This window comes from Galeopterus variegatus, unplaced genomic scaffold (genome assembly GCF_000696425.1).
Source record: "Galeopterus variegatus unplaced genomic scaffold, G_variegatus-3.0.2 Scaffold18258, whole genome shotgun sequence".
NCBI lineage: Eukaryota > Metazoa > Chordata > Mammalia > Dermoptera > Cynocephalidae > Galeopterus > Galeopterus variegatus.
The window spans coordinates 1-13,859 of NW_007744369.1; the positions used below are offsets into that span (position 1 = coordinate 1).

The window sequence follows — 13,859 nt, forward strand, 5'->3', positions numbered from 1 at the left end:
TGGTGCTGACAACACCAAGCCAAGGGTTGAGATCCCCTTACCGGTCATCTTTAAAAAAAAACTTGGAGGGACCGGCCTGTGGCTCACTTGGGAGAGTGTGGTGCTGATAACACCAAGGCCACAGGTTCGGATCCTAGATAGGGATGGCCAGTTAGCTCACTGGCTGATCATGGTGCTGACAACACCAAGCCAAGGGTTAAGATCCCCTGAACTGGTCATCTTTTTTTTAAAAAAAAAATGTTTTAATTCCATAGTAAAGATACAAAAGTAATTCATCAATTCTATGGAAAATTTTTTTGACAAAAAAAAGAGTGTTTTCTAACATTACAAATGTAACCATTCTATATTGCCAGTAGTTTTTTATGCCTTTTTAAAAACCAGGGTAACAAAGAGGGACCAGTCAGATGTCCCTTAGTGATCATCCTTTTATCCTGTTCCAGAAGGGTAGCACAATAAATGTTCTGTGGCCTGTGATCCACATTTGGATTAGTTTTCATGGATGCCACCTCCCACCTACAACATCCATGCAGTTCCAAATAAAATTATTTTATATTAAAGGGTCCGGGGCCGGCCCATGGCTCACTCGGGAGAGTGCGGTGCTGATAACACCAAGGCCATGGGTTTGGATCCTATATAGCGATGGCCGGTTGGCTCACTGGCTGAGCGTGGTGCTGACAACACCAAGCCAAGGGTTGAGATCCCCTTACCGGTCATCTTTAAAAAAAAAAAAAAAGGGTCCTTTGCAGTTCAGACTCATAATGATAATTAAGAAAGTACATTTACTGGATAAACTGAAGTTTAAGTAAGAAACTTAACTAAGCTATTTTCTTTCCCCTTTAATTATAAAACAGTCTCAGTTACAGCCTCCATAGGTAAAAATCACCTGAAATCCAACACAAAAACTAAAGCAGTTTTAAGGTCAGACCAGGATCACAAGCAGATTTCAAGTATCCATCACTCAACAGAAATAATGGTATTCTGAATTTATTAAGGTAATATCCCCCCCCACACACCAGTTATTCTGGTAAAAAGATTTAACATAATTCCATTTTAAGCATGCAGTAAGTCTTGATAAATTAGACAAAAAGCAAATAATTTCCCAACAGTTGTACAGCATTCAGAATTAAAATAGTATTAAGTTTATAAAACAAGCAGCTATGGGCCGAGCCTGTGGCGCACTCGGGAGAGTGCAGCACTGGGAGTGCAGCAGCGCTCCCGCTGCGGGTTCGGATCCTATATAGGGATGACCGGTGCGCTCACAGCGCTCACTGGCTGAGCGCAGTGCGGCCAGTCTCAAAAAGGACAAAAAATAAAACAAAATAAAATAAAATAAGATAAGCAGCTAGGAGGAACTTAGAAAACAGAATTCAAGGGCCGGCCCGGTGGCGCACTGGATAGTGCGCCGCTTGGGAAGCGCGGCGGCGCTCCCGTCCGAGGGTTCGGATCCCACATGAGGACCGGCTCCCGCTCACTGGCTGAGCGAGGCGAGGGAGCAACGCCGAGACTTACGATCCCGTTGCCGGTCCCCGGTCCGGTACGGGGGCAACACTGAGGGTTGCGATCCGTTGCCGGACACGGAAAAAAGACAAAAGACAAAAAAAAAAAAAAAAAAGAAAATAGAATTCAATTCTTTTTAAAGATGAAAGAGCCAGAATCAGAACTCAATGCGTTACTAAGTTCAAGTAACACTGAAACATTTCATGAATACTAGTAAGTATTCTGAATGCTTCATTTACATTCTCTTCTCATCTGCAAGTTGTACCTCCTTAAAAGATGAGAGAACAAATGCTCAGAAGGTTAAGTAAGTTGCCCAAGTGAAAGAGGCAAGGCCTGTTTGTCTTTGAAGTGTTAATTTTAATATAGCCCATACAGTTTACAAGTGTGCTTAGTAAGAATAAATAACACCATAAAGCATTAAGGACTGCTAAATTCAATCCTTGCTTAAGAACTGTACGTACTCTCCAAAGTTGTTCACATAATTGGGTTGTTTAATGACTGCAATGAACTTGTTCCCAGTTTGTTTAACCACATCCAAATTTCTATAGTGATTTAATATTGTAAGCACTTTTGGGGCCGGCCTGTGGCTCACTTGGGAGAGTGCGGTGCTGATAACACCAAGGCCACGGGTTCGGATCCCATATAGGGATGGCCGGTTCGCTCACTGGCTGAGTGTGGTGCTGACAACACCAAGTCAAGGGTTAAGATCCCCTTACCGGTCATCTTTTGAAGAAATTTATATATATATTGTAAGCACTTTTAATTTAGAATATTTTACTAGTACTAAAGAACCTTAAATATAAATAATGTACAGTAAGCCACACAGATAAGACTTTTTAATTACACATTTGTTTTTGTTATTGGCAAGAGGCCAGTACAAGGATCTGAACCCTTGACCTTGCTGTTATCAGTACCAGGCTCTAACCAAGCAAGCTAACTGGCCAGCACTAATTACACATTTTTAAGTTAGTATCCATCTGAACTTTAAAATTTTAATTGAGAATATTGTAGGCTGGCTGGATAGCTCAGTTGGTTACAGCACAGTGTGGCAACACCAAGGTCAAGGGTTTGGACCCCCATACAAAGCCAGAAGCTGAGAAATAAAAAAAGAATACTGTAATAGCTCACATACCTTAAGCTTTCTCAAATATTTGGCACTACACTTATCTTTTTTCTAATGCTTTAGTCTAGATTAGATTGGCATACTATTGGATTAGATGGGTTAACAGAAAATAAGCTGTATGCTTAGTAAAATAAAAAGTTTTATGTATTTGTCAACATACTATTTTCACTTTTATAGTCTTCAATGCCAATATCCTTAATTTAATACTTTTTAACTAATCATTGAAAAATAAAATTTCACAATTCAAATCCTTCAAAATAAATTGCTATCTGAATACCCAGAGAATGACCCTCAAACCAAAATCCCTTATAGTTACATACTAAGGACTTCTGTAGCGGCCTCTGAATCTGCGATCTCGACTCCTTGAGCGGCTCCGTCTCCTTTCTTTGCTTCTACTTCGCTTCCTTTCCCGGCTTTTGCTCTTTTTCCTTTCTCTATCTCTACTTCGCTTTCGTTCCTTACTTTTGCTTCTCTTTCGTTCATGACTACGACTTCTGCTCTTGCTTTTTTTCCTCCTGAGAAGAAAAAAAATCACTATTATCTTGCTCGTTTAAAACCCCACCAAAATATACTTCCGTTTACGGTCAGAATTTTTTACCCTTTTAAAATTTATTTTGCTAGTTTTACTACCATCCATTGGTACATAATCATACTTACAGAAAAACAATTCCTAGGTATGATAAACAACACCCCACCTTTGCCTTATATTACTGAAAATCAACAGTCAAATTATTTGAGAGACACCATCCTTTCAGAGCAGGAACTGCAATGATCTCCAGAGAGTCAGCTACAGCTTTAAAAAGGAACAGGACTTTTTGGCTGGTATAAATCAAAACCTAAACTTTTAAATTACGTTTGGCCATCATTTAACAGGCCAACAACATTACTGTAATCTATAAGATAGAGTAATAAAATCAAAGTTACAACAGAATATATTCACATTTAAGTCTAGCACTGGTTCATATACATAAATTCATAAGTCAATTTTGACCCAATTTACACACTGGAATATTTTATACTTTCAAAGGGCCATATAGACATCACATTTTGGTTTTCAAGGGCAAAATTACAATGACAAAGGACACTAAGAACTAATGCAGGAAAATGCATTTTCACACTTCGAGACCTTAATGTGACCATTTCAAATACTTTTTATGTAAAGTTATAATGAGTACACCAGAAAATGGGGTAAGTTATTTTTTTCCAAGCCAGTTTATACAAGCCTGTGGGGTACAGTCAAAAACAAGGATCAACTTGACCTTCATAAATCCTTAAAAAAATCTCAAACTGTGAAAGGTAAAAAAAAACCAGTCATATCTTTCTGTCGTTTCTGTATTCTTCACAGTATACCACTGACTCATTTCATAATTAAATGTTAACAATCTATACCTGTGTCATCACCCAAATTTTAGAGGTGCCTTCAGATATTTCAATATAAATTGAAAGACATTTCAATATAAATTTATTCCACTAAAATGTCAATTTGTAGAGAAGATTTGAAGAGAAAAGATTATGAAACATTTTGACAACTCTACATCATTTGGAAATTTAATTAAATGTTTAGTCCTTATTGAAGCAAACTTAGCACAAGAGCAATTGAGGTCTGCCTCAGAGAACCTGTAAACAGGTCATCTTAGAGTGCATTTAAAATAGAAAATGAAGACACCCACCTTCTGGAATCTTGAAACCCACACTCCAATCACAAGGAGATGTAGAGCTTTCCAAGGAGGCAGAAACTTTGTCTAAAATTTCAAGATAATCCACCTGACTGTCAGAAATGTATATGCTAAGTAGCACATGACAGAAAGTTAGGCTACACTCATTACTTATATAGAAGTCATCAAAGCAATGCCCAAATGGGCAACGGATAGCATTCCAACTTTGTTGCCTGAAAAATCTGACGATATCACTAAGAATAAAGAATTCTGCAAGATGGCTAAGACCGAAGTCCTAAATATAACCAATTCAATTAGGGGACAATGTAAAAAGTAACTCGCTCCCTCACAAAAAAAAAAAAAGGCAAAGTTTTTGATCTGCTCGTAGATGGCCTATAGCAGAGAGGCAGCCTATCTCCCTATTTACCTCTCATAGGCCCCAAACTTATTCTGCCAAAAGAAAAGACTTGAAAATTGGAGAGCTAATTTTAACTTAAGGTCTTCCTAGGACTTTCTGTAAATGAGTCCCCACCCACATCTGAAGGCAACCCCAGACAGGTAAAAAAAAGACAGCACCATACTAAGACATTTGGAAAATACAATCTTTTGCATAAAAGCCCAGTCAAAAATTTAAGGGTGCAAGAAACCAGTATACTTCTCAATAGCAAATTCCAGCTTCAAAGAACATTAACTACAGAAGGGTTATCAAAATCCACACTAATAGTCAAATCCTGTTACAACTTAAAAAAAGGACTTTCCAAAGTCTTTAGTGGCAGTGGAATTTTGTACTGAACATCATTGAAGTAAATGGTCCACTGGGCTGGGCCTTTGGATTTTTTGGTTATATGGCCTCTGCTGTAAAGGTGTTTTGCTATAACTGGATTTGACCTCTTCCATGAAAGAAGATCTAAATTTTAAATGCAAAGTATTCTGGAAAATAAGAAAAAAAATAGAAAAGTCATTTATTCCAAAATTTATAGATAATCCACACCACAGTAGCCAATATATTTCAACTGTGTTATTTTGTTATTCTTTTTAAATTCTCTAAAAGAGAGCTTAACGGAATGGATGCTGGTTTAGACTTTACAAAACTGTTTACACTAATAAATAATATTCCCAGGATGGTGACCTCAGATACTTAAAAAACATACTTTGAGGTCTTGCCAAACTCAGGGTTATAGCTCTTCAGAAAGAAGGCTAATTGATAACCCATTTGTGTTATATTAACCTTAATTCCTTTTACTAATACTGGGATATAATGAAGTGTATGTGTTGAAAATCAGAATTAATATTTTTTAAAAGAAAACATTTATACAGTTAATCAACTCTATTTCTCAAAACGTGTATTTTCTTACTACCTTGCAAACAGTATCTCAACATTCAATGGCTATTAAAATGTTATAGGATAAAAAAGGCAACACTGCACCTTCCTTTGGTTAAGAAAATTTATACTAAATACCAAAGCACAGGCAGAACATTTTACTTGTTTTATATTTTTCCTATCCCTACATAGAAAAATTTTCTTCCAAGTAACTTTTAAATTAATTTGAAAGATAAAGTTCCTTCAGAAAAATGGATGAAAATCTCCTGATTGAACAAGGGAGCCATTTTTTAATGAGCTATAATTGAGGATAAGAAGTCTAACAGAGAAATCTTTTCGTACATTTTAAGATTACTAGACAGTTTTGAAAGAGTCTTCTCTTAAACCAAAAATCCTATGGCCAATTAAAGAAAATCATCCATTCTTGTATTTTAGTCCCATAGGATTCTTTACATTAGATTAAGGCCACTAAACATCACTCATGGAGAGATTGATGCTCAATTTCCTTAAAGCCTTAATGAGCTTAGATGCAGGATAAAAACAAGTATAAACTGGAGATGACCTTAGTGGCAAGGAGTGACACTGGAAAATGGTACAATAAAGAAGGTTTGCGGGGCCGGCCCGTGGCTCACTCGGGAGAGTGTGGTGCTGATAACACCAAGGCCATGGGTTCGGATCCCATATAAGGATGGCCGGTTTGCTAACTGGGTGAGCGTGGTGCTGACAACACCAAGTCAAGGGTTAAGATCTCCTTACCGGTCATCTTTTAAAAAAAAAAAAAAAAAAGAAGGTTTGCATACCCAAAGTTTATGTCCTAATCCTTTTGGCACTTAAGGTGAAATCTTTACTCAATTCCTAAAAGCCTGGCACCTAGACTGGATAATTTAAATCAATCTATATGGCTATCCACTTCCTGGTTTTTCTTGTTAATACAAAATTGCAAAATAGAAACATTAGGAAATTGTTACTTTGGTAAAAGGTCTAAAACCAGATGAAATTTGTTGGTAGTCTCAAACCACAGCAATTCAAGACTAAACCCAATCTGATCCCAACATCCACTTGTGGCTAGTGAAGAACTATGACTCCCATTCAAGCTAGCACTTAAAAAAGGACATTTTCCACAAACTATCATTTTTAGGCCATTACCATCCCATTATTTTAGGAGAATTACAAAACGGAAATACTGGCTTAGCAGACCCTGAATAATCCAATCTGACAATTTTCTCATCTATTTTATTGAATTATATCTACCTACCTAACACAGCCGTGAGGATGACTGAGTAGTTATCATGAAGCACTTTCAGCTCGTAGGAGGAAAAGGGCCAAAAATAATAAAATAAGTGGCTATTTTACCATCAATTTTCATTATGTATTATGGGGTCATGAATACGACAAAATGTTTAAATATGACATAAACAGAGTCTACTAAAATAATTTAATGTTTGTAACATGACCACATGATATTAAGAATCACTAACCTCAGAGCTGAAAGGAAACTTCAAGAACTGATGGGACCCAACCTTATAAAGTACATCTGGTTTAAACCGTTACTTAGACTTTCTGTACACTGTATTCTGTACTGTTCTACAGCACAGAGTTCCCACTATGGGTTACTCATCTAACTCAAATAAATTGAATAAATATTCACAATTTTCAAAAACTCTATTCTCACCATTAAGCCTACTAGAGTTTAAAAGGCACAAGACAATGAAAGCCAAGTTAAAAAGTACTTAAGTATGCTTTCACATTACTACGAAAAGGGCCTTTAAGCAGCAAGGAGCAGAAATAATTCACAGTTCAGATTCCTTCAGTGATTTAGGGCAAATACTCATACTTCCCATGACCTGGTTATTATCTTTTCTAACTTAACTCTTCTTCTCCCTTTTAAGTTCAACAGATATGATAGTTTTATAGATAAAATCACCAAATATTAAGCCAAAGTTAACAAATTTAAAACAAAAGACAAGCTCTAATATAGGAATTCTTAACCAGATTGTCATGACAGACTTAAAGGTGAAGGTGTCCAGATGGTCCCTGAAACCATACCCTGAAATCTAAGCAAAAAGTCCATAGTTTTATATCCTCAAAGAGTTTCTGGTCCCAAAAGGTAAAGAACCGATTTCCTAAAAGAGGCAAAGAAAAGCTTCAAAAGAGAACCTTAGTTTGATGCTTTAAACACAGAAACACAATTTAAGATCTCAGTCACATACAGCTCACCACCCCACCCCCAGTCCCTTTTTAAAACTTACTTTTTGCTACGTTCTTCATGGCCATTAGCACTGCTCAACTTGTTCTCATCCTAAGCAGGGTTGATAGAAGAACATCATGAGGACGAAGTGGTAACATTTCAAGTTGTCAAAGGGTAAAGGGAACAGGAATAAGAAAATACAAAACAATTTTAAAACTAATTACTTATTAATAGTTTAATATGGAAGGCTATAAAAAAATTTAGATAGGTATGTGTTTAACCACTTTGTTGCTTACAATTGAGTCATCAACATACAAAAATAAAAATTCATATTAACATGTTAAGTTTTACTTTGTTATATAGTATAGATATTAAATTATCCAGATTTACAATGTTGAAGTGGTTAAATATAATTTCTGTAAAACATGAATAAAGTCCTGTTTTGAGTTTTATTCCATGTGCTATGGTCCCTTTGGTCAGTACCATGGCTCTATTTCTGCCTAAGCCCCAAGTGGCCATGCTAGCAGCCAGCCACTATCGATTTCCTGTGACCGATGCCATTCCTGAGATCTTCGCCCATTTCCGTTGGAGGGTTGGGACTGTAAGAGCTTGATGCCACCTCTGTCACACATCTCGCCCTGAAGCAAACAGGGATTCACACTGCTTTAGTAATGTTGACTCCCAAGAACCCAAGAAAGTCAATTAATAATCCACCAGTCCAGCCTAAACATTTCCTACTTCCATACCTGTTTACATGGAACTAAATCCATGTTAAATTAAGACACAAGAATCTTAACATTAAAACAGAAAGCAGCTCTTCAAGAGTCTAAGCATTACAAAATTACATACACTATTTAAAGCTATTAAGAATTCATCCAAATTGGTACCACATGGTCGTGCTATATACTCCAAAACAAATGTATTTTTTAAAGGTTTAGTGCAATGTTTAATGTTGATCACATCAGCTATAGAAGTATAACTGCTAACTTACAAAGCTTACAGTTTGACACCAGTGATAATGCATGCATACTGCTATTTTCACCACCAACTGGTGAAAGAATGAAAAGACAGTTTACTTTTACTGCGATAGTGAAATGGGTCAAAGACTATATTAGCCACAATAACTCCTTTGTAGTTTTTAGGGTGAAATTCTATGGTAGGGACTAATTAAAAGTAAAACAATACAGAGAACAGTAAAACAGTCATCAAGTGACTCTAAGCTGTAATACTGCCTCTTTTTTTTTTTTTTTCCAGGGATCCAAGAATTTTAGAAATTAACTGAGCAGTAGATCACCAACTGCCTGTTTTAAGATATACTATCACCAGTCTTTTTATAAATATATAAAAAATTTTAAATCTCACCCATTTCTTCTCATTGAAAGATTTACTTGCCACAGACTGGTTATACTTTGTTATTCTTGGACCCCTGCTATTTTCCCAAACCACTACATTCACCTTTTTGCTATACCAAACTTGAGCTGGTAATTCTTAGTTGAGTCATTTTACCTAGGGGACCACGGTACAGCGATAAGTCACTCAATTACTACCTTATGATTGACAGTTCACACTGGAATCAAAGGTGAATTCATGGGAGTAGAGGTGAGATATCGTTAGGCAAGTCTACAAAGAGAGATAGATGGGCATTTATTCATCACGCTGAAGTGAAACTACTGCACAATATTATTACATCAATAGCACATATTTACTTTTGTAAGTTACACGCAATGCATCTCTGATAAGATAAATCAAGAGGGCTCCGGGGAGGTTAGTTTACATTTCAGCAGTAGTTTCGTGAATAATGCTAAATTAAGAAACATATAAACCTCACCGACATGTTTTTTCTCACCTTCTTGTAAGGAGCCTCAAGCATTGCTTCAATATCAATATCGTCTGCCATTTTCTCTAAACGCCTAGGAAAAGAACAAGACAATTCTGTGAATAAATATTTTTCAATTCTGATGTTGTTCTTAGCCGACACACACCAAAACTCCAAAAAAACCTTCAAAAGCTCTACAATGACTAAAGAGGTACGACACATTTTAACAAGCTAGCTTGTGTAAGTAAATTTGAAACGCCTCTTACACGAAAATAGAGACTAACATGTTCGATTCTAAAAAGGCTGCAATGAACTCCGCAAACTGAACCTGGGAGACTCGAGCAAGAGTGCCTCTTTCCGCGCAAAACCCGCGCTGCCATTTTAGGGGCAAAGGGAAACTCCCTCTATTGGGAGGGGTTGTGTGCCAAGGCAGCGTTCGACTGGCGCCATGTTGGGAGGTCGCGGCCGCCCCAGGCCTCGAACGGGCAGGTCGCCATCTGCCCGAGGCGCCTCGGGGGTCCTTGCCATCCCAAGAATCCCTGCTCTACCAGACAGGAAAAAAGGGCGCGGTCGCCGAAATGGGGCCGATTTCTCGGGAACCAATCACCTCCCCGTCGCTAAAATCCTCCAGGCGTATCCCTCAGCCAAGAGAACCAAACGTCGGAAAAACTCTGACAATACGCGAGTCCGCGACGCCCCCCTACCTGTGCGGACTTTCGGGAGCCTGTGGTGCTCGTATTCAGGAAGAAATAACTGCTACTGCTGCTGCTGCTGCTACCGCCGCTGCCGCTTTTACTACTGATAAACCCCTAGGCCCAGGCCCCACTACCGCCCAGCCCGAATGTCGGGCTCCGAGGACGGCTAGGCCCGAGCAAATCTAAAAGAAACAATGGGATTAGAGAAGCGCGCACGGGAGAGCAGGACGGCGGCTTCGGCAGCTCAGGATCCACCCCTGCGACAACGTCGGCAAGCTCCGTGAAATGGCGGCCGCAGCTTCTCTGTACTCACACTCACCAGCACACATACACATACAAACACACGGGGCCTCCCAGAGCCCTCAGCACGGGCTCTCGCGAGAACCTGCCCCGAGTTGCAGGCCCGAGCGTACAAAATATCGCGAGATCTAAGTATGGCTCTAGCGACAGTGGCTCAATCTCGCGCAATGATTGCGCCACAGACGTTCCCATCCCCCATCCAGAGAGGCGCCTTTGACTCCCCCCTCTAGATACCCGTCCAAATCTCGCGAGAAGGCTCAGGTCTCTAGGGCAAAGACAATTGATGCACTGCCTTTCAATCTTACAGAGAACTCCACGCTGAGTGGAGCTCCTCGGTCGCCCCGCCTCGTCGCGCCTTTTCGCAGCCATCTGAAGGTTTTCCCCTCACAGCCCACCGCCCCGCCTCCGGCCTCCTACTCTGATGGCTGTCAAGGTCGCCATAAGGCAATATAGTCCGTGTGGCGATAGGATAAAACGGTCATATTTAGATTATCCTCCGAAGATGAAGAAGGGAAAAGCATAAAAGGGAGAAGGCAAGAAGAAAAGACCCTTGTAGGGATAGGGAGCTAGGAGTGCAGAATAAAAATTAAATTTTCTTGCCGTTTGGAGCGAATGGACCAGGTGTGGCCTCGACTGTAGAGTTTCGAAACATCCTTGGAAATATTAGAGAAAAGCAAAGAGAAGGTGGAGAAAAACAAACTATGCTTCCCTTGGCAGTGGATCAGCTTTGTGCCCCGCGAATTTAGTCTGGCCTTGTGTCAGGATTACTATTGTTTCTTTAAAAATGTCCCCCTCGCCCCTGGGACTTGGCTCCTCGTCCCCGAAGTCTCCCAGATGCCTGGTAGTTATTCTTTGGCCACTACTGTGAAAAAGAAGGGGGAGTAAAGAGGTCATTGACTATAGAGTTTTTTCCTCCCAGATGAAAATGTTTGAAAGAAAAATTAGGAAGATGTCTTCAAAGCAAAAATCTATTGTAATAGAATTCTATAAACAGCCTAATGATCGAGGGCAAAAAAAATTGGAAATGAGATAGTTTGGTTCGTAGTGCTCCAACACTGTGTGTATTTGAGCAAGTAAACCTTTCGAAGCAAATCTTCCACTTCCTCCTATAAAAAGGGGGTGATAAAATTAGCTAGGCTATGCTTCTTGAGACTGACGAAGACATGTAATGCTCACTACTGAGTTCCCAGAGGTAAGCAGAGGGTGCCTAGCTAGGTGGACACTCAATGAATGAATGAATGAATGCAGGCTCAGTAGTATAGTGAAGGTAAAATAATATAATACTTGCAAAATGCCTGACAAATATTTACTCCTCAAACAAAAGTTAACTTCTATTATTGCTAAACAAAATTATCTAGAGGAAATGAAAATCTTAAAACACTTTGTCTCTCAGGTTAACTTTCCATGGAGGTAACAGTTTATCATAGAGGGTTAATAGATACTTCGTAGTTAGTAATACTCCTTTAAACCTTTTCCAGAAAATTCAGAACCTCTTTTTATTTTGTAAGTGTTGAAAATCATCACAGCAGGGCCGGCCCTGTGGCTCACTCGGGAGAGTGCGGTGCTGATAACACCAAGGCCAAGGGTTCGGATCCCACATAGGGATGGCCGGTTTGCTCACTGGGTGAGCGTGGTGCTGACAACACCAAGTCAAGGGTTAAGATCCCCTTACCGGTCATCTTTTTTTTTAAAAAAAAAAAAGAAAAAAGAAAATCATCACAGCAAATTGAAGTATAAGATATCAGAAAAAACAAGCTGCTTTGTCGCCTTTTCCCCTCTGTAATTGCAGTGTTCTGACTTGTTTATTGTGTAAATATCAGTGCATAAGGTGACCCTTAATTTTTTGGTTTGCTTGTGAACAAGACAGGGCAGAATTTGACCTTACCCTCTAGATTTCTTATTTGGGAAGAGGAAGGATTTAAGCTCCAAGTCACTTGATTGAAGATCCTTTAAATTGTTTTCTGTTCAAGGACCATCAGAGTCAATCTGGCAATTTAGCAGACAATCAAGAAACACCAGCTGGAAAACTCAGTCTCTGAAACAAAGGATCTTCTGTTTGTTTTGGTTTTGGGGTTTTTTTGGTGGCTGGCCAGTAAGAGATCAAAAGTAGTTTTTTATATTAAAAGAAAATATCAAAAACCTAATATGCTGGTATTGTAACACCAAGGTCAAGGGTTCGGATCCCCATACCCACCAGCAATAAAAAAAAAAAAAAACAGAAAACCCAATATGCTTTTCATTCACTTTGCAAAACCTCTCTCACTTTGGTTTGTGGACTTTCTTTGTAAATTAATTTCCCTTCATCATTTTGTTCTCAAGTCATTTGCAGCAAAAGATCATTGGTCACCATCAAGAACATTATTCTGTCTTGCACATCATGGAGAAGAGGCCACAGCATAAACACAGAGCCTGAGGTAGAGGAGAAAATGGATGTTATACTTAGAGAATTTGTCTGAAAATTACATATATTTTGCCAATGTGAAGGTTTTTTTATGTTTACATATGACTTTTATAAAGAGAAAACACTATTTTTCTTACTTTCATTCATTTTATTTTATTTTTTATTTTTTTTGGCTGCTGGCTGGTATGGGGATCTGAACCCTTGACCTTGGTGTCACCAGCACCATGCTTTCCCAAGTGAACTAACCAGCCAGCCACATTTTTTTTTTTTTTTTAAAGATGACCGGTAAGGGGATCTTAACCCTTGACTTGGTGTTGTCATCACCACACTCAGCCAGGGAGCGAACCGGCCATCCCTATATAGGATCCGAACCCGCAGCCTTGGTGTTATCAGCACCGCACTCTCCCGAGTGAGCCACGGGCCAGCCAGCCACATTTTTAAAATTAATTTTTAACTTATACAAGGAAGCATATTTTAAATCCAGATTTAAAATTTGGGGGTGAGGGGCAGCTTCTAGTATGGGAATCTGAACCCTTGACCTTAGTGTTACAACACTACACTCTAACCAACTGAGCTAACCGGTCAGCTCTACAAATGTTTTTATTTATGAATCTAGCTAAAATTTTTAAATCACCTTCACTAATATTGAGATAAATTCAAGCTAAACAAACTAAACTCTTTTCAAAAAATCTGTCCCTATTATAAGTTAGATAAATTTCTCCAACTTTAGTATTCATTTATCAATTTAATGTTTTATTATTTTTGAGCACCTTAAAATCTTCCCAGGTAGGGCCGAACCCGTGGCGCGCTCGGGAGAGTGCGGCGCTGGGAGCGCAGCGGCGCTCCCACCACGGGTTTGGATC

General features: G+C 39.0%; 1 protein-coding gene across 9 annotated transcripts; it reads right to left on the reverse strand.

Annotated features, from left to right (window-relative positions):
* Positions 1-2,840: 2,840 nt before the first annotated feature.
* Positions 2,841-10,627, reverse strand: LOC103582869 (RNA-binding protein 39-like). 9 transcript variants are annotated; one of them, XR_549800.1, is made up of 6 exons: positions 10,305-10,627; positions 9,631-9,694; positions 9,332-9,404; positions 7,846-7,895; positions 4,291-4,362; positions 2,843-3,135 (listed from the first exon to the last, which is right to left on the reverse strand). XR_549800.1 is itself a non-coding variant. In XM_008564343.1 (4 exons), exons 2-4 carry the CDS (start codon positions 9,679-9,681, stop codon positions 2,940-2,942), a joined length of 297 nt encoding a protein of 98 aa, XP_008562565.1. In that variant the 5' UTR covers positions 9,682-9,694; positions 10,305-10,627; the 3' UTR covers positions 2,848-2,939. The 9 variants fall into 9 exon arrangements, 2 of the variants coding, with proteins under 2 accessions (XP_008562564.1, XP_008562565.1); XR_549797.1 differs by lacking the exon at positions 4,291-4,362 and having other exon boundaries at positions 2,848-3,135; XR_549796.1 differs by lacking the exon at positions 4,291-4,362 and having other exon boundaries at positions 2,862-3,135; positions 7,846-8,422.
* Between the last annotated feature and the right edge of the window lie 3,232 nt (positions 10,628-13,859).

What these genes read in the sequence shown, in the direction of transcription:
- LOC103582869 (XM_008564342.1), bottom strand. Translation starts at nt 7,870, where the DNA reads ATGGCCATGAAGAACGTAGCAAAAA. An exon ending in CATGAAGAACGTAGCAAAAA is followed by an intron (nt 4,363 to 7,845) that starts GTAAGTTTTAAA and finishes TTGAAATTTTAG; the next exon opens with ACAAAGTTTCTGCCTCCTTG. An exon ending in GGGTTTCAAGATTCCAGAAG is followed by an intron (nt 3,136 to 4,290) that starts GTGGGTGTCTTC and finishes TTTTCTTCTCAG; the next exon opens with GAGGAAAAAAAGCAAGAGCA.